Below are 21,448 nucleotides of genomic sequence, written 5' to 3'. Positions count from 1 at the left end.
GGAGGGAGGAAAAAATTTCCAAGCAGAAATAAAATCAGGGAATTTTCAGAAAAACATGATCTAAAGATGAAGCCAAGCACACATTGATGAGATCCTTCAAGAAGTACACAGAAAAATCCAAGGAGGGGCTTCAATAGGGCTTCTCAAGGAAGCAAAACCACAGGTCTAAGAATATCAAGGGCATTGACGCACAGAAATACTCAGTGAGCTTCCCCAGTTACTGGGGTTCAGTAACATCAGCAACATCCATCAGAAAGATTTGTGGATGTGGCTTCTCACTAATAAGGTGGATTATGCATTGACTCACAAGAAAGTCACAAAGCTTTTAAATGAATGTATCAGTTTACACTGAAAGGAGCAGCGTGCACACAAAAATGAAGAAACTTTGGTCTCTCAAAATATTGGCCAGGTGCAATGTGAGCCTGCAGTCCCAACTACTCCAGAAGCTGAGCAAGAGGATCACTTCAGGCTAGGAGTTCAACGCTGCCGTGCGTTATGCTCATACCTGTGAATAGCCACTGCATTCCAGCTTGGACAACATAGCAAGACCTCACCTCTAAACAACAGCAACAACACAACCCTGATAAGGAAGAAGCAGGCTGAGAAAACTACCAGCCTCCCAAACATAAATCACCTCTTGTGGATTGGGATTTATTAGTCAAAAAGGGGGGTGCCAAGATTCCAGAACACAGAGCTAAGAGGTATGGAAAATTATTTCCAGTCTGCGAACTGGACTAAATCCTCATGAAGGCACAAGCAACATGTATCCAGCTCTTGTTCACAACTGCCACCCACCGATGCCCGCTGTGTGTCACCTGATCTCCCTCCCGTGTCTGAACAGAAGCGTGCATCACAGTTATTCTCTGCCTGTCCCTCCAGTGTATTTTGGTTGTGTGGGGGATCTGGCAACTTGTCTTTTTGGTCATTAAGTCTTCAGATGGAAGAGGACACACTTGAGGCGCTTTCTCTCTCAGGAATCGTACCAGAGGCACTGGCACACTGGGATCTGATTTAGATGATGCGATCTGGCCCTTGAACCTGAGCCAGCTGTGATGCTGCAGGAGGCTTTGGGGAGTCTGGGGGAGGGGTGAGTATAGTTTGTATGAGAGAGGGAATACAAATTGTTTTGTCCAGAGGGTGGACTGACACAGACGGTACTTTCCAACACCTTGGCCACCACAGTATATCCTTTCCACAGGTAGAATCTGTTTCTCCTTTCCTAAACCTGGATGGGTGTTTGGGACTGAGGTGATGAAAGGAACGTGGCAGAAGGGAGTTTGCTCACCTCCCACGCTGGCTCCCTCAAAGCGAGGCTGCATCTACCGCTTTCTCTCTCCCAAAGCACATGCCCCCGAAGCACTGACTCTCCGTGAAAGAAGTTGGATACCCTGAAGCTGTCATGCTGCCCAAGAAATGCAGAGAGATCACATAGACAGGAGAGACACCCAAGGAATCGCTCTCCTCAGATGGCTGAGGCACCAGACATGCCCATGACCAGCTTTCAGATGATTCCAGCCACCTTGCTGCATGAAGGACCACATATGACAACCACCTCAGTGATCTCTGTTGATACGCAGAGCTTGAGAGGGGTAGTAAAACAATCACTACTGTATATAAATCTGTAAATTCTGGGTGGGTTGTTATGTGACAACACGTAACTGCTATAGTATTCCCTGAAAGTTTGCTTCAGGCCAGGCGCGGTGGCTCAAGCCTGTAATCCCAGCACTTTGGGAGGCCGAGGCGGGCGGATCACAAGGTCAGGAGGTCGAGACCATCCTGGCTAACACAGTGAAACCCCGTCTCCACTTAAAAAAATACAAAAAATTAGCCGGGCGAGATGGCGGCGCCTGTAGTCCCAGCTACTCGGGAGGCTGAGGCAGGAGAATGGCGTGGACCCGGGAGGCGGAGCTTGCAGTGAGCTGAGATCCGGCCACTGCACTCCAGCCTGGGTGACAGAGCGAGACTCCGTCTCAAAAAAAAAAAAAAAGAAAGTTTGCTTCAGATGTGGTGAAGAGCCTTTTTGCATTAAACAATTATAAATAAAAGTAGCATGTTTGTTGAGAGGCTGTTGAGAACCTGACTCAAGGGTCCAAAGCTTGCCTATGTGACATAGGACAAGTTACACCACTGCTCAGTGACTTAATACCCTTCTCTACATAGGGTCATGATGACAGTCCTACTAGGTAGGGCCATTCTACAGATGAAAGACACTTAGCTTAATGCCTGCACATTGTAAACATCACTAAGTATCCATCATGACCAACATTATCACCGCTACACAACCAGAAACTTACCATGAGAGATAGAACTGTTCCTTAAAGTGTGGTCTGGGGTTCAGTAACATCAGATCACTAGAGTGCATTATCCTGTTCTACTCCATAACAGTTAAAATGGAATCTCTAGGGGTCAGAACTGGAAATATTCATTCTTTATAAACTAAAATTAGAAAACCACAGTTAACAAATTAAAGTCTAATTTAATTTGTTTGGGTGCATGTGCACGTGTACACATGCTAAAAGTTCATTTGCAAATACTGGTTAGAGGGTTATTAAAAATGAATTTACATCAACAGTTTTCTTAATTTTTTGTCCTAATATTGATGCATAAAACATTTGCAACTACTTGATAAAGTCAATGAAATGGAGTAGGGAAGACAGTTCATGATCACAGAATACTTTGAGGGCAGGTTCTGGGATCCTAACAGTAGCTTATGAGTTAGACTACATTCTGAAGCCATCTCATTACATCATAAAGTTGCCTCTTGTCTGAACTGCTGGAGAATGATATGGACATGTGTGTCATGTTAGGAGATCTACATTTTCTCCTACAAAATATTTTCCTTCTGGTATTTTTGCAAAGGCATGTCAGTGACTTTTAAGTCATCTTCTGTGCATAAGTTATTTGGTCCCATTCTCACAAGAACAAAATACCTGCATAGTTAATCTGTGAGAAAAAGGAGGAATGAGATGCTTGTTCATCCAAAATAAATAGTGTCTGCATATGTGACTCTCCTCCATTTTCCAGCACTTCTAGTGTGATTGTGCTGAGTTTCAGAGCAGAAGCAAACGTAGCACAGAGCACAGGACCTAGGACATAAAAGATGCTTAGTTAAGGGCCTGCTAGCTGACTGCTCAGGCTGCATACGTGAGTGGATGTAGGAGGGATTTACAACCAGTTGCAAATTGGACAGAAAGGACTTCTACTGAGCAATCATATATCGCAACCTTGTTACAACTTTTCTTTCTTGGTGGGAGGAGCAGTTCAGGCAATAGCATTGCCTTCCCTGCCCCCACCTTTACCCTCCCAACTACACTTGATGCTGTCGACATGCCCTTCCTGAGCCTTTCGCAGCTTCCACGGAGGGCAAGGCACTCTGTGGCCCGGTGGGCACCTATCACACCCTCACTGCTGTGGCTGTGCTTCCCCTGTAATCTGTTTGACCACTTATCTCCCCACCTGGTCTGTCAGGTCCTCAGGGAGAAGCCAGGCTCATGGAAGACACTTAATTACTATTTGTTGAATGTGCAACTGCGACATAGGTGGTGAACTGTGCAATTGTGTTCTGTTATCCCCAGCAACACATTTCTCAGAAGAGCGTTCGCAGAAGACCTAATTTCTGTCCATTTTCAGATAATAGAAAAAAAAAATTTTTTAAGGGCTTCTGTTAAAACTATGCAGACAAATCCAGCCTTGACACATTTCAAGGGTAATTCTCGAACCTTGCCAAATTGTGCTCCCTCTGATATACTGATAGGAAGCAAATTCTCTTTTAATGAAGAGAGTGTAGAGAAATAGATTTCTGTAACATGTATTCACTTGATAAGTATTTGTTGAGTGCTTACTATGTGACACATGTTGTTCTAGAATGAAGACAGAAAGAAGAAAGTAAAGAAAAGAAATAAAGTTATTTCCAAATTAAGCCACAGAGCTGAATCATGATTGTGTCTACACAGGTAAACTGCGTTTTGTGGAGAATGGAGTTGTACAGCAATTTTTGAAAAAAAAAAAAATTATAGGTTCATTGAGGTATAATTTCCAAGGAGGAGACAGCTGGGAGTCTGAAGGGAGGTTGAGTGTGGAAGCGTCCACATAGAACGGCGAACAGTGAGGACTAGAGCTGCCTGAGAAAAGCTTGCTTCTGCAATTTCACCTTGAGCAACGGTCACTCCAACCCAGGAACAGCACCACTGACATCATGACTTAACTGCAAGTCCCACATTTTAGAATTTAGTATCCATTTCACAAATGAGGAAACTGACTGTCAGAGGCTTAACAACAAAGCTAAATGCATGTAACTTTGTTCAGCACTTGCTATGTCCTGGGCAATGAAGCTTTACAGTCCTTCGCTTCTTAACTCCCCAGATATAGCCACTGCCGTGTTTCTGCGGTTGCTGCTCCTTGATATACATGGGCTTGGAAAGACTGAGTCACTTCTTCAAAGTCACACACATGAAATGCAGGCTTATATTTAACTTCGGTCAGGAGACAATTCAGGAGAATGTTAACCGTCTTTGGGAGAAAGGCTGCACCCGGTGTGTGAGGAATGGACTCTGCAGAACAGCACTCCAGCTGGGAGGCCCCAGCCAAGAGGAAGTGAAAACGAAGCCCTATCTTTCCTTTCCTAGCCACTATTTGCAAAGAGCAACTGTAGGCTTTAATTCAATGGCCAAAACCGCAATTCCTTTTGCACCGACCTACTGAAAACATGGTACTTTTAAATAGTTGTCTCTAGCTTGCTAATAGTTTGCAAAGAAGTGTTACCATTTATTGGCCTGCAAAATTGTTTCATGCTTTTGAGGCACAAAGGAAATGAGAAAAAAAAAATTGCTCTCTATACTGTTTTCCTTCACCACAACCATTTTTATTGGGTGAGGACCTACCAGGAAAGACACGTGCTAATAAGAACAAGGATAAACACAAAGACAACTTTAAAGTGACCTTGGGGCTGGTCACCCTACAATCGTTGGCTCTTGGTCTCCAATCAGATCTCCTTTCACTCTATAACCATCTGAACTGATTCACAGCTTTATTTGTAAAGGAAAAGAACTTGAACTTGATTTTTTCACATGCCAAAAAGGATGGCTCAGGTACAAAACCAACTTCAGCTGCAGTCCTCAATCCTGTGAAACCAAGGTTCACCAAGCATTTTAGAATAGTGATCAGATTTTCTTCCTATCTTTTGACAGAAAGGAGAATAATTTTATGACGTTACTAGGTGCAAAAAATTCAGATCACCACTTGGTAGACACACGAAGCATTTAGAATCAGGGTTGTCTAACAGAAGCTTCTGTGATGATGGAAAAGTTCTACACCTGTGGCTACTGAGTACCTGGAAAGTGACTGATGATGGAGGAATGACATTTAAAATTGTATGTAATTTTATTTACTTTAAACTTAATTGGCCACATGTGCCTAGTGGCTACTGCATTGAACAACAAAGACTTAGATGATACTCGGATTGTGTTGGACTGAGGGAGATGTCTAAGATGCTAGGATCAGTTTCATCACTGTCTTAACCACCTTCAGCTCCTGACATAAGGGCACAGAAGGGACCAGAACCCCGTCTGACAGCTGGCTTACCACGTGTGGGTGGAGCTACCTTTGCAATCATGGATTAGAAACCCAGACCACTGACAGACTGGGTGGCTAAGCTCCTGCGCTGGCCTTCTCTGACTCCCTAATGCTGTAAAAACTAATAGCAAGCATGCTTGAGCAGATTAAGCTGTTTAATTGTCTTATTCTTAAAAATATACGGTATTGAGAGGGCGTGCCAGAATGCAGAAATACATCTCTAGTTGCAGGAGATCAAAGACTTTCTTTTTGTGGTGGCGGTTGTAAAGTAACCAGCATGAAAAATTATGTATTGTAAGAAAGAACAGATAATGTAGATGGTAAAAAGGAAACAATGTAGACGGTAAAAAGGAAACCATGTATACACTTGCCCTTTGACAAGCTTCTCAAAGGTCTGCTCACCAGGGTGGGACATAGTGGACAAAATGCATCTCTAAGTACCTTATAATCACATATCTGACAAAATTAGGATCCAAGAAACTAAATTTTACATAAATATCTTGCATGCCTAATGCCATCACATGATATATTTTGATAGCATGTAATAAGGAATTTAAGAGTTATTATAGCTGTCCTCTTTATTAATCTTTTTCGGGGTCACTTTGCTTTCGTGCGTGCGTGTGTGTGCGCGCGCGCGCATGTGTGAGCGTGTGCGTGCGTGTGCACGCGTGTGTCTGTGTGCGTGCGTGTGTGTGCGCGCGCGCTTGTGTTCGGGGTCACTTTGCTTTCGTGCATGCGTGTGTCCACCGCGAGCGCAATGTTAGAGCGTGCCGCGAGGCGCATGTGTGAGCGTGCGCGTGCACGCGTGTGTGCACGCGCGTGTCTGTGTGCATGCGCGCGCGTGCGTGTGCGTGTGTGTGCACACGTGTGTGTTTATCTCCTGTCGTTCCTGAGTAACCTTTATTTTAATGGACTCTTTTTTTGTCTGTTTTTGCTGCCCATATGAGAGCACTCTCTGAGCTCAGCTTCTTCCTCACTATTTGATCTCCTTTCATAACATGTGGCAAAGTGGCCCCCCCATTACTCCAGGGCAGTGGTCTTTTAAGGTGCACACAAACTTTTAGCTTTTTCTAGATGTTACAAGATATTCTGAGGCCTATTTATGCAAATTTCTAGAGCCCGTTTGCAGGGCTCAAGCTTGGATGGGGCTCCATTCTGCATTTGCTGCAATTTTCAATCACATTTCATGACTGTTTTTTCAATGTCTGATACTATCTGGAGTCTTAATTTCCCACCCTCTCCATTTCACAGGTCTTGGCATCTTAGATACCATCTTCCTCACGCAAGCTGCCAAAAATCTTTCTTGTTACTCTAATCACCTCTTTTTGAGATACGGGCCGCAAATCTAAAATGGAGGCCTGAAAGTTGGAATGGTGGCGATGAGATGCTCCCCACTTTCTCAGGGAGGGTGCTGGTGGCTCCCACAGATCGTGGGCTTCTCCTGGTATATGTGGCACCGGGGGAGAATGCCTCTATCTTTGGAGGTCCTGTTCTAATTTATATCTAAGCCCACATCGATGTCCACTTTGAAGACTTTCCTAGGGATGATCTCATCTAATGTCATTTTACAGCTTTTCTTACTGTCCTTATCACCAGGACTCTAAAGACACACATTTGGACTCTCCTCCCCAGTCTTTAGGAATTTCTCCTCTACTTTGATCTAAGTATTGTTGACACATGGCTCATACACTAAGACAGTAACATTTTGTAAGTAAAAAACATCCTAAAGATCTATTCTTTTTAAATGCCACTAATGAAAAGCACTTTGAAGAGTGTACAGCATGGTGACAATAGTTAATGACAATACACTGTATTCTTAAAAAATGCTAAAAAAAAAAAAAAAAAAAAAGAAAGAAAAGAAAAAGGGCCTGGCACAGTGGCTCATGCCTGTAATCTCAGCACTTTGGGAGGCCAAGGCAGGCAGATCACTAGAGGTCAGGAGTTCGAGACCAGCCTGGTCAATATGGTGAGACCCAGTCTCTACTAAAAATACAAAAATTACCCAGGTGTGGTGGCAGGCACCTGTAGTCCCAGGTACTGAGGGAGGCTGAGGCAGGAGAATCACTTGAACCCCGGAGGTGGAGGTTGCAGTGAGCTGAGATTGCACCACTGCACTCCAGCCTGAGCAACAAGAGCAAAACTCCGTCTCCAAAAAAAAAAACTAAAAAAGTGGACACTAAGTGCTCTTAACACAGAAATGATGGCTGTGTGAGGCATGGATTTGTTAATTCGCTAGATTTAACCATTCCACAATGTACATATACTTCAAAACAACATGTTGTTCATGACAAAAACATACAATTTTATGTCAATTAAAAATAAATTAAAAAAAAAAAAAGAAGTTGGCTAGGATGGACTTACTGCTTCAGGCCTCTGCCCCACGTCTTCCTATCACCTTCTTGTCAGTCATCCCAACATTGAGCTTATGGATTTGCTGTGTTTTTGTACTTGGGGTTATTTATTTACTGAAGGAACTGTGTTTCACCCTATGTTCAGATATTATTTTCTAGTGAGTTCTACCCAACCGTTTCATTTAGAATCTCAACCCCTGTTCCACCCTATGCTACTATCCTGGGTCTATTTATTTCTCTCAGCAGCAATAATCCACTTCTAAAGTATTTACTCTTTCACTATGTTTACCATCTGTTTTGCCACACTAGAATGTAAACTCCATGAAGAAAGATATAGACATGCCTAGAGTAGAGCCTGATGCATAGCGGGTGATCAATAAAATCTGTTAAATTCTAAGTGTTCCGCTAAGAAGCACTTCCTTTATTTTTCGCAATTGTTAAAATTAATAATTAAACAGTAATTGTCTCATTACTGATCTATGAGATCTGGCTGAGAAAAACTGCAATGTTCCCTTTTGAGCATCCCTGTTTCTAGACAATGGATGCAGAAACTTTTATAATCTAGTCTCAAAAGTTTTCCTAACAGTATTTTCCTGCACGATGACTCTCCTCTGGGTAAATTATTTCACTTATCATGTGATGAAGCAGTCTTAATTTTTTATTAGATTGTGATAACTGGAATGCCCGATGCATTTTCTTGACTTTCTAACTGGTGAACCTTTACATGGAATAGCTGCTGACTTTCTGAATTGATTTGATGCTGCTCTTTGGAGGCAGGGGTGGGGATGGGAGTTAAGGAAATGCCATGTAAGTAGCTTTTCCCTAAGAGGCTTAGAGATTTGAATAAATATTATTTATATTTAATGATTAAGAGCTGCTGGCAAGCCAACAATTGGATTTATTTCTATTAAGAATACATTAGGGCCACAGTACTGCCATGGGCGCCCCCAGGCGAAGTCAGAGCATTCACGAGCCCGGAACACGAGGCTGGCTCCCTCCCCAGGGCTGACCTTCGTTGGCTGCTTCCCTGGCCGCAGAGAGACAGGCGCTCACAGCCTCATAGGAAGCACTCAGTCGGGTGTTGGGGTCCCTCTTTGGCTTGGGTGGAGGCTGTTTCCGTGGAGATGGGAGGCTGCTGTTGTCATCCATGCTGAACACCGAGTGCAGCGAAGGAGACCAGATGGACGGGCCAGCGAGGCACTGGCCCAGGCCATCCACGGCCATGCAGACTGACATGGAGCTGGGGTGGAAATGCCTGGGTCCACTCTTGTCTTCAGTTCTTAGGGGGAAACAAAACACAAACAGCACCACGCCAGAGAGGCCCAGATGCATTATTCCGGTAACAAGGAACCTGCTCAAGCAGACATAATGACGGCTTTTTGGCAAGCAGCCCTTCCTGCTGTGGCTGGAGGACGTGTGCAGCCCTCTGGTGACCAGTTGGTCCAGAGAAGGCCACCCGTCCTCTGGCTCGGGCTTTGTGATGAAAAGCACATGAGCCTGCGGGATATCCATCATGATTACTTTTTAAACATTCTCACACAAACGCAACACTACTTAAGGGCCTTCGCAATTTCCATCAGGCACTCGCTGAATGAATTCTTCACACTCTGATTATTAAGCAAATCAAAAAACCAGAATTTCAATCTGAATGATAATTTCTGGCAAATCCATCTTAATAGAGAGTTACTGATGCATCAAATACTGGGAGTTCATCACCATTTCCCCTCGCAAGAGGAGGATAGACTCTACTTAAAACTCTCAGAAATTTACATTTCAGTGTTCTCTTTCTCCCCATCACTCTCTTTCCTGCCATTTAAATTCTACCAGAAATTATTTAATTATGTGCAGAGCTGTTACTTCTCCTCCTTGACTCTGTGCGGTTGGCCAGTGCCAAGGAAACTGCTGGTATCCAGTAAATAAACAGAGAAATACTTCTTCACTTAATTTTGTATCCGGAAAATACATACATAATCAAATTGAGAAATTGGGGTGGCCGTTTAGTTCCAGCAGAGAAAATAATACACATTATTTTGGAAGTCATATAAAATTAATAGTTATCTTGTTTAAAAAAAAAAATTCTTCTGGCTTCACATGTCAACATAATCATGTGCTAGGAAGATGCCAATGCATTCAGTCTACAAGGAGTTTCCCAGCATTTGTTTTTATAATTCTATCTTTCTGTGGCAGAACACCAACAGGGCTAGAATCCACCACAAGGCAGAGCCAGCCGCCCATGTAGAAAATGAAAGAGCTGAAGGTGAAAGCGTGGCACTCAGTGGATAATTTGTTTTTCCTGTAATGTTTAATTACAGTCTTTTTTTTTTTTTTGTACAAAGGGGATTTTTTTCAGTATTTAATCACTGAGATATTTGAAGCTAATTAACAAGATACACATTGTCATTTCCACTTTAATAAAAAAAAATTGACATCAGCAGAAATGGGAAAGGAGAGTCATTTTCAGTGAGAAACTACAAGATATTACCAAGTTTCTATAGCAAAATAAACATCTCTCTGATGACGAATTAAGGTCCAAAGGAAGGAACTCCTTGCTCTCCCTCTTAGGGGTGTTGTGGTTCACGAGTGTCTTCATCGTTCTCAGAGAGAGGAGAATGATCAAATGGAGAAGGACCAGGTGGTCTTCATGTTTCTGTTTTAAGCTAAGCATCTAAAGTGAACTTTTACATAAAAAGCTTTCCCCAAAGCTTGCTTTATTGGAAAAGAGAGATGTGACAGTTTACACAGGGATATATAATACACTTACAATCTATCTATTGAGTTCACTTCTTTCGTGTTTTCAGAGTGGTATCTCCATTTTTTGAGTCAGATTTCCACAAGTTTCTATAAGCCAGCCTTATGTCCGTAACACTTGTGTAAAATGTCAACAGCCAAGCTATATAGTTTCGCTAATACAGAAACAGTAAATGCTTTAGAACTAGGGTGTGCTTGAGGTAGTTAAGTGACACAAGCATGGCAAGTGAGGCAGTCATCATCACATATGAATGAAGGAATGCAGACAGCCTCGAACTCATGAGAAGACAGCACAGGAAAGCATCTTTTTAGACTGCTGCTGTTTCCAATAACAAACCACGCACGCCTGTTCCTGTAACTCCTCTCATATTATTTGATTGAACTCTGCATTAAGGGCTATGTGAATTTTCATGACTCCATTGAATCAATCACAAAGGTAATTAAAGTTGCATGCTCTCTGCCTTTACCTTTTGCTTCCTTCCTCTTGCGTGTTCCTGACCTCTAACTTCTCTTTATGGTAGGGAGCGTTCATTTCACTACGGAGCCGGTCATTTTCCCGGGCGATGTCTGAAGCATTCTGAATGACGAGGGCATCATAGGTTTTCAGCCCCATGTCCTCTGTGTTCTGCAGAAAGCTATTGATGGAAGTCACCTCTTGTTGTCGGATGCTCATTTTCTGAAGCAGGTGCTGGCGTGCTAAAAATCCTCTGATAACTTTTATAGAAGAATCATGGGTCAGTCAACAGAGGAAAAGTGAAAAACTCAGACATGCACAAACAAAAAATCACGATATACTTATCTCTGAGCAGTTATAAAATAAGATACATTTAACCCAGAATAAGAATTTATCTAAGTCAGCAGTGATAACACTAAAGGCAAAGCACTTTGACCTGAATGAGATCTTGCAGGCAATACTGATGATAAAGGCCTCCACACTGTTTTTGGTAACACAAGCTGGACACTGATGGACTGGAGTTAAATCGATGGGAAAGAACTAGGTCCAAATCACACAGAATTTTGGGGTGTGCCTCCAACTGCAGCATTTTGGGATGCACGAATCATCTTTCATTACATCACATTATTACATAAACACCTAAGGCTTATGGGGTTTGTCTTTGGAAATATCACGCATATATTGTTTCTAAGATTATGATTTAATTCTTAGAGAAATTAACACTATATTTAAGACTCTGGAAAAAGACTATATAAATACAGGACATCCATCCTGCTCTCTGGGAAAGGACGGCTAGAAAATGTGTAAAATTGGGGAAATGAGTGAAAATGCTTTGAAATCAATATGTCAGTAACAAATACAAGAATTAAAAACAAAAGACCACCATTTAAAGGGACCTCTGTAAGACACTCTATTACATCCTTCAATTCTGAAACTCAATGACAAAACATACCACTATCTCAATTTCAGACACAATGGCACTGCTCTTAGTGAAACGAAGAAAGTTCCTCCAGGTCAACACAACCAAAGAATAGTAGAGCCAGGGTTCATATGTCCCCAAGCTTAGGAGGAGAAATTACATTTCCTTAGCCTGCAGTTGCACAGACCTAATCTCTAACTCTCCAGGGGGCAGATCACCAACCAAGAAAGTCACAGGGAAGCATATTTGCAATCACTGTTAGAAAGAACTTTCTAACAATCAGCACAGGGTGGAAATGGATCAGGCTGGCTCATGGAAGAGTCGCTTCCCAGGCCCTGAGTGTGTACAAGGCCAGCACAGTGACCCCTTCTCATGGGTGAAGTGGACAAGTGCAGGTGGAGGAATTCTGATGAGAATCTTTTCAAACTTTATGATTCTGTCTCTTCCCATTTTAAAAGTTTCTGTGATTATAAGGAGTTGGTTAAGATGATAGAAGATTGATAATGTCAGGAAAGCCAATGTCTGCAGCAAAGACACTTTATTCTTGCCCTTGGGAAAGGAAGGAGCCTATAAAATATTAAGTGCTTTAAAATAGTTCATGGTTATAAAATAACAAATATGAGGGGTACCTATGATATTGACTTTGATGTCTTTACTTGAGTAGCTGGTGGAAAGTTGAACAGAACATTCCACTATGATGGCTGAAGAGGAAAATGATATGTGGATATCTGAAATGCTGAAAGCGTTTTTTTCCGATGGCACTACTGAAGGTTTAGTTATGTTGGAATGCAGTTGCATTAAGTTAACCGTAAAACAGTCATTCTGAAGTAACCTAAAGGAAAAATGTTAAGCAGAGCAGTACAATGAGACTTCCAGGAAGATAAAATGTGGAATAAAGTGGAGCAGTAGGAACCAATGGGCACCTTGAGCGAGAAAAAGGCAGAAGACTTGAAATTGGCCTGTTCACTTGTTCTTTCTTGTTACACTAAAAAAACCATAAAAACAAAAAAACAAAAAAACAAGCAAGACACTGGCTTTCGGAAGGGTGAAAGTGAGAGTATATTCAAGATGTTTAATCTCTTGGAATAAAGAGAAGATTAATGTGGATGTGCCAGACTTCTCCTGACCTCCCACTACAGCACAGCTATTCACTGGATTCACATTCACCCGGAGTCTATTGTCCCGCCTCCAGAAGACCTCACTTTCTCACACTTCATCCCACTAGCCTTTTAAAATTCTTTAAAAATGTTACACCAGTTGCTAAATATTGATATCTTCAATAAGGGGCAACTGGTAAAAATAAAATTGCCACTAATGGATGCTGATGTTTATTGCCTTTCAGACAAATTCCGAACACCGCTGCTAAGACACCTCCCATGTAAGGTCTTAATTTGCAGATATTTTTCATCCGAATGAAATGAGCATATACAGTCAGAGAAAAAACTTCTGGTAGGAATAATTTCAAATTAAAATGATAAAATTTAAAACTAAAAGTTACAGCTTTCTTTCCCCTGGACATTTTAAAGAAAATATAGAATTCTCAAAAAAAAACTGGAAATGGTTCCAGATCATATAAATTTTAGTAAATTTAATATTAGCAAAAAACATTGAGGGAACTGTTTTAAGAGCTATGAAAATAAAAATCAATAATTAATGATTGCATTTAAAACCCTGTAATTAAAAAATACTCATATTCATTATTTCACTTATGCAATATGAGATTATGGTTTCTATCTTGATGTCATTTTTTAAGACTCTTTTTTTTTTGAGATGGAGTTTCACTCTTGTTGCCCAGGCTGGAGTAGTCCAATGGCATGATCTCGGCTCACCACAACCTCCGCCTCCTGGGTTCAAGCTATTCTCCTGCCTCAGCCTCCTGAGTAGCTGGGATTACAGGCATGTGCTACCATATTGGGCTCATTTTGTATTTTTAGTAGAGATGGGGTTTCACCCTGATGACCAGGCTGGTCTTGAACTCCTAACCTCAGGTGATTCACCTGCCTCGGCCTCCCAAAGTGCTGAGATTACAGGCGTGAGCCACTGCGTCCGACCTTTTAAGACCATTCTTAATTTTTATCTTTAGAAAAGTAAACAAGTAATTACAGTTCTGTTCATCTTTTCTGTTCCAGGTCAATAGGGTACAGCAATTTAATCTTTGTTAAATAGAACAGAAATTTCTAATGGGGCAAAATTTCTTACTATTATATTTAAGGGACGTTTTCAGGAGAATTTGTGATCCCCTGTTCTGTCTTTAGCATTATATTAAATGAGACTCTCCCTGTCCCAGTTTCAGCTGAGGCTGCAGATAAAGCTCTGGATGCCATTGGTCCTGGGTGGGGCCTGAGGCATTGCTTTGCTAGCCAGATCCCTGGTGAAGTTGGTGCCACTGGTGTTCCAGGGAAACGTGGTTTGGGGCAGGGCCAAACATGCAAATAGGACTTGCAAGGGGGAGATCCAAAACAGACCTGTGGCCTGCCCTCTCCCCTGCACTGATGAAGGTTGGCGTTAAGAAGGCCAGGTCATCACACACTAGAAAGAAGATGCTTCCTTTACCAAGAGGTGGCAGTTGGCCCTTTCTTGTCCAAGGCTCCCCCTTGCCTCAGCCTGGTGAAAGTGGCTTCAGGAGGCCACCCAGAGATCTTGGCATGTGGCTCCTTGGGGTTGGCAGCCACTGTGCACTGTGATATCTCAGAGGCCATGGCTGCAGTTTTCACAAAGATGTGGTTTTCACAAATAACGTGTACAGAGAGAACAATGAGACTCAAACAGAGGGTCTGCAAGGTGCCCAGGGCTTGAGGGCTGACTTGCAAATGACCGGCCAGAGGAGGATGTTGCCAGCTAGAGAAGGAAGTCCCTGAAGTGCTCTGGAATATGTGGAAAGCTGCTGAAGTCTGCCCCAGCTGGAGGAGACCAGCGCCAGAGTACACCTGTGTCATCAGAAGACTTGCCAGAAGCAGGTCTTTTTATCTTTAGAAGACTTTTTATCTTCCTCAGAAGACACCTCCTTACTTCTTCCCCTCCTCATTAACCCTGGAAGACCCCAAGGCAACCTGAGTAGGTAGGGATCAGTCCCATGTCCAGTAAGGATGGGACAGGCCTGCAACAGCCAAGAAGGATGTTTTAACTTAGAATGAAGTTCTGAATTTTGATCATTATTTGAGCTGGATGTGTTAAAATCTGAACAGAGACTGTTCAAGGGACTAGCATGTAACAGGGCTTCTTATTTTATTTATTTTTTTTCTAATTTTGATTTTTTTTTTTTTTTAGAGGTGGGATCTCACTCTGGCACCCAGGTTGGTGTGCAGTGGTAGAAAAAGCTCACTGCAGCCTGGAACTCCTGACCTCAAGGAATTCTTCACTTCAGTCTTCTGAGTAACTGGGACTATTGTTGCGTCCCACCATGCTTGGCTAATTAAGAAATTTTTTGAGAGATGGGGGTCTCACTATGTTGCCCAGGCTGGTCTTGAACTCCTGGACTCAAGGGATCCTCCTGCCTCAGCCTCCTGCGTAACTGGGATTACAGGTGACTTTTTATTATCAGAAAATGAAAACACCCATTGGAAATTCACACAGGGGCATACCTGAATGAATCCCATAGAAAAAGTGGACAGAGGCTTGAGAAGAATAAAAGTGATTTGGGGATCCTATTAGGTTTCCTTGTTAGAGTAACAGTTTCAAATATATTAGCATTGAGTTCACTATATCTCACTAAAAGCTAGCATATAGATCATTTCTTCCTCTTTTATTCTTTCAGGAATATACATATATAAATATATATTTATATTACATGTGTATAATATGAATATGCACATAACATATTCATATATAATATAAATTCATAGATGTAATATAAATTCATATGCAATATATTCATATTATATTACATATATTATATGTATACATATAATGTATACATTATTTATATTATCTATGTGTATATATAAATATACACATGTATGTAACATGACATCCCATATAAACAGATGCTTGGTGAATGTTTTATGAATGAATGTACGAAAGTAGATGAACTGGGAGAAATTCTTTGAGTATTTCGATGAATTGCTGGCAGCTTTGCTAGAGAGACTATGACCTTTCCTTTCCAATTAACAGGCTCATGGAGGTGGGGAGAGGGTTGGGGGCTGGGTAGTCAGCAGTGGACACTGAAGCCCTTTCTTGATTGTACCAGACACCTTGTCTCATGACAGCACAGAGGAAAAATTCAGAGAATCAGACCCCCTCTCCTTAACAGCCAGGAGAAGAATTGCATCTNTATATATAAACTATTAAGCAAATTAAAATCTATTACACATGTACATCTTATGTGAGGCATAGTTATGTTTTAAAATGTACCCATTTTCAATAGTCACTTGGATTTTGATAGAAAAAACAATTCCAACTGGAATCTCTTCTAATGTTAAAATGAATAGATACTATCCGCTTTCAAAGATAGCACTCCAAATATTATTGTCACTTCATAAAGGGAAAATAAAGTCAATACTTTTTCCAAGGCACATGTAGAATTACAGAAAATGTTGTTTGGCTCATCGGCTTGTTCCGGTTCTCCAAACTCTGGTGTCCCTGTGGCGCTACTGAAATGACACAGGAATTTGGTGCCATAGCTGCACCTACATGCCAGGTGAGATGTTTTTCCTGCTGCACAGTCAATGTTACATTCTCATTGTCCTGTGCTTTTGGAAAGAATTCAAAAGGCTGAGTATTTTCAGGGTAATGGATGCATAAATAGTAAGAGATGTAGATTCCCTCTTCCAAATTGTGGTTTAGGGAAATTCAATATAAAATTTTGTACAAAAGGATGTCTAATTAAAACATGACCAATGTCTGCAAATGTTGATTTTGAGACAGTTGCATAGCAAACTAAGCCACAATGCTTCCTAAACACCCAAAAACTATTTGCCTGAAGATAGCATCCAGGAGTGGAATACAGTGGCCACTAGGGTGCAGACCCCATTGACATTTAAACTTAGGGATGCACTAAAAGATTTTGCATTTCACAACTCAAAGAAGTTCAGAAATGTTGGCATATAAATGTTACCTTTTGGCAGGTTATAATTTTCTCTGCAACTGTAGGCACAAATCATTGAGTTGGTCAGCATGCCAGTATTTTAGAAACACTTTTCGGACTCCCATCTAAAATGCAAACAGCAGGGAAACATTTAACAGCATGAAGATACCAAAATGATGATGGAAAAATAATCAGACAAAAGATTTTTCCAGCAGAGGATTAGAAGAAACAAACTAAGAAAATTAGAGTACATGTCTCTGATGCTTAAACACTATTACATTTAATCAAAATCCCAGAGGCTTTGTTGTAATAGGTATGTTTTCTGCATGTGCCACATTGTTTGCCAATGGTTACACACTACTGATGTGGGTTGTACCATGTGGTGCAAAAGAGAAACACTGGCCTTGACTATCAGTCACAAGATAAGACCATCCCCATGAATGGATTCTCCCATTCTAGAGCTAGACCCTCATCGTTCCTTCCTCTTCTCATAGCAGGGAGTTTGAGTTTTGAGTTTACAGAAAGAAAAACATACGCGCAAAAGACCAAAACGAAACATAAAGCTAACACGTACAATTGTTTTACTTCAATAATTTTTCCCACTATGCCACATATGATTATAAATCAAATGTTTGTACAATTGCAATTACAGAACTTCAGAACTAAAGTTTAAAAGTCTCAAGAAAGATGAGAAAGTCATCTTTGAGCAACCATCTTCTGGATGTTTGCACAAACAGTAGTTATGGGATGAACATAGTTTTCCAGAATTTTTAAAAAGAAATTTTAGCATGACATGAAATCAGTGTCTATGACAAGCTCTAGTGGCATGAGAACTTATCCAAACGTACTGATATCGATGAAGACAGCTGCCAAAGAAAATTCTTAACACAAAACTGTAAGCCACATTCATGCACTTTTAAAGTAACTCTCTTGTGTGTGGTGCTTATTTGAAGAATTCACAGAACTGAGGTAGGTGTGAGGAATACCCCTCACATAGAAGGCACTCATAGTCTCTTAGGAGAAGCAGACACAAGTACTTGCAGAAGAGCCTGGTGAATCCGAATGTGGTGTGCCAAGGAAGCTCTGAGATGATATTCGGTTAGATAAAGTATTATTTGCAATAAGTTTATAATCATATTCTTAGCACTTGAGACAAACACCATTAAAGTGAGAAGTCTAACATGTGTGCTCCCAAGCATGAACTGGGGACATTAAAACGATAACACCCCCCTAGCCTATGCCATACATCACAGTGTCACCAGAAGCTGGCACATGTGTACACACCATTAGGTATGGGAAAGGTTTACAGGTCAGCCTTGTCTTCAGAATGGTTGGCCAGAGATGTTTTATGAGCTATTTCCTATGAAAATGGAGTTTATTCCAAACACGCTTTGTCACCTCACCCCTTTCCACCTAACTCTTCCCTTACATGATCTGCTGTCTTAATAAAACACAGTTTTGCCGAAGACTTTGACTGAATCCTGCATTATGAGAGTCAGGCTAATTAGTTAGATCAACGGGGAAAACTCTTAACTACTGGTCTACTTCAGAGCCTTCTGGCTGACTAGATGTTCTTCTTCATTTAGTTTAGTTTCTTTTAGTTGGTTGAAATTTGAGACAGTAACATGAGTGGGTGGCTACTGAGATTGTTACTTTTTTTTTTTCATTGTATTGCCATTTTATCTTCCCAGTTATTTTCCATAATTCATAGTCTTTTTTTTTTTCTCCTTCCCAACTGCTGACTTATTTTGGCAGTCGACAGGAAGAACAGTTGGTCCTGTCTGTGAGCTCTGCAGAACAAATCTGTGAGACAGGCATTGGAAAGGAGGGAGCATGTCACCTCTCTGTTCATCATTGATTGTGGGATGTAACTCATTGTGGGAGAATAACTCCCAAAGACAAACTTCATCCAAACCTGGGTTCCGAAACAGAACTCCAAAGGAATGATGGCTGGTGATACTCCACAATGGATGAACATTAGGGGAATTAACATATGGAAGGAGAGCAACATGCCTAAAAGACCTGTGGAAGGGAAACACGAGAACAGGATTCTAGTTCCCCTCTCTTAATTCAGTGGAGACCCTGAGCAGGAGGGGAAGTGGACAAAATGAGTATGTCCTCTTACAGTGGCATTTCTAACAACCATTCCACAACCCAAAGGAGGTTTATCTTGAGCATTGTGCTAGATTTGGGGATACAAAGGAGGCCTCCATCCTCGTGGAGCTCATAGTGTACTGGGGAAGGTCAGCAGTGAGCAGATTGTGGCAATTGTCCATGCTCAGGACAGAGAGTTATGTCCAAGAAACAGCTTTCAAGAAAAGAGAGTGATCAAGGTGTGATCAGGCAGGGTTCAGTGAGAAGCATGTTTCCTAAGCCATTTTGTCTTGAGGGATAAGCAGAAATTTCCCAGGGCATCTTGAGATGGTGGGTGTGAGACAGAGAAACTAGCATGTGAAGGGCAAGAACCAGAAGATAAACCATCTGAGGGTACAGTTATGTGGACACGGATGAGGGAAGAGGCTACAGTTGTAATTGCTGGCTACATCATGAAGAGGACTATAGGAAAAACAGGGAAATTCTCCCGTGAGCAATTTGTATATGCTGGGAAATGTTAAGAGGACCAGATCTAAATTTTATAAAAATATTTTTTTGAAATTCGTCTTGAATTCTGAAAACTGTCTAAGAATAGATTGTTGAGCTGGTCATTGGCAAGGGAGGGAAAAATACTCCAATTAATCATTTAGGTTTGGAAGATTCCGCAACTGTTGCTTCCCTGTTGACCAACTCCTCTGTATCCTTTACAACTGAAATCAAACCTCATCTCCATTACTAGAATTTTTATATCCACCTTTCCATTTCCTTTAGGGCTTTGACACCTTCTATTTGTGTTCCCAGATCACCCTATAAATGATTATTTATCCTATTATAGTGCTTTGTATATATTTGCCATTATACATATATATACACAAATATATATGTATTTGCATCTCCTGAAGAATATGGACACATATTCTTGAAATGCACAAGTGGCAGGGATGTGGGCAGGACGAATTCAGATCAGAAAAAAAGAACAGAAGATAAAGAATTGTGAAGCCCTTGCATAAAGTGAGTCACAGAGACGGATGATAGCTTCTAGGGTGAAAATGAGGTAAGATGGAAAATGAAAACTTCAGTCAGACCCTGGAGTCATTCAACAATCCAGAGGTAAGTCACAGAAGGTGGCAGGTGATAGAATAAGTCATGGAAGAAATAAAAGGAAAAAGAAACATGGGGTGAAACTGGCCTACCAGTTTGTATTGTGACATCAGATCTCCAACCTCCATCGAGTGAATCTGAAGCCCAGAAGCCCCTTGTAACTTACAAAACCCTTGGTTGTACCTCAGCAGTGCAGATTTGCATAGCCATCACTACATCAAAAACCCACCAGAGAACTGGAGAACAGGTCCATCCTTCCAACTCCTCCCATTGCAAGTGTCTGCCTTCCTCTCATTTGTGCTTCAGTTGCCAACCCTGCTTCTTCCCAGCCATTATCCTCATTATCTCAACCCATGGCTAGGTGCAGCCATCAGCTGGGGAACCAGGAGCTAGCTGACCCTGTTGTCTCCTCCTCTCAGACAAAGGAAGTGGGGAAAAGGGGAAACTTAGGATACAGTATATTCAGGAAATAGACAGTTTTGGTTTAGATATGGAAGGTAAATTATAGGAAGAGTAGACACAGGTTGAAGTGAACTTTTCTTGAAATACACTAGAGATTTCATGAAGCTCTTGATGGTGGGTAGTTGAGAAGTGGATTGATGGTTTTATAGGGCAGATCTGCATGTCAGGTCAGCTTTGGAAGTGGAGAAAAGGACTTCTTTCTGGGAGCCATGGATTGGGATAATGGCTGGGAAGAAGCAGGGTTGGCAATCGAAGCACAAATGAAAGGAAGGCAGACATGTGCAATGGTAGGAGTTGGAAGGGTGGACCTGCTCTCTGAACCCCTGGTGGGTTTTTGATGTAGTGATGCCTGTGCACATCTGCACTGGTGAGGTACAACCAAGGGCTTTGTAAGTTACAAAGGGCTTCTGGGCTTCAGACTCGCTCAGTGGAGGTTGGAGATCTGAAGTCACAATACAAGCATCCTATCAAGACATGGCTAAAGACTTTGTTGCAATGGCTGGGTATTGTGCTTGCTGCTATTACATTCATTCAGATTATTTTGTAAAAAAATTCTTCCGTCAACTACTTGGGCATATTTTATGGGTATCCAATGGACTATTTTATTTCATCTAGTTTTGTATTATGTAATTTATTTATGGTTTGGCAACATTTGTAGATACTCATTGGATGTTTTAAGCATTTGTTTGACTGTACTTTTTTGTTTTTTTTTTTTTTTTTTTTGG

The 21,448-nt window shown here is 41.5% G+C and overlaps 1 protein-coding gene across 1 annotated transcript in view; it reads right to left on the bottom strand.

Annotated features, from left to right (window-relative positions):
- MYO16 (myosin XVI) overlaps positions 1–21,448 on the bottom strand; it is a 638,577-nt gene that overhangs the window by 77,375 nt on the left and 539,754 nt on the right. Inside the window, 4 exon segments of the mRNA XM_017868179.1 lie at positions 8,933–9,201; positions 11,138–11,384; positions 12,408–12,409; positions 17,097–17,191. Coding sequence (XP_017723668.1) covers positions 8,933–9,201; positions 11,138–11,384; positions 12,408–12,409; positions 17,097–17,191 — 613 coding nt within the window.

This window comes from Rhinopithecus bieti, unplaced genomic scaffold, assembly GCF_001698545.2.
Source record: "Rhinopithecus bieti isolate Rb0 unplaced genomic scaffold, ASM169854v2 scaffold_3734, whole genome shotgun sequence".
NCBI classification, from domain to species: domain Eukaryota; kingdom Metazoa; phylum Chordata; class Mammalia; order Primates; family Cercopithecidae; genus Rhinopithecus; species Rhinopithecus bieti.
The sequence above is the reverse complement of the archived record's forward strand: the minus strand, read 5'-3'. Positions and strand labels throughout refer to the sequence as shown.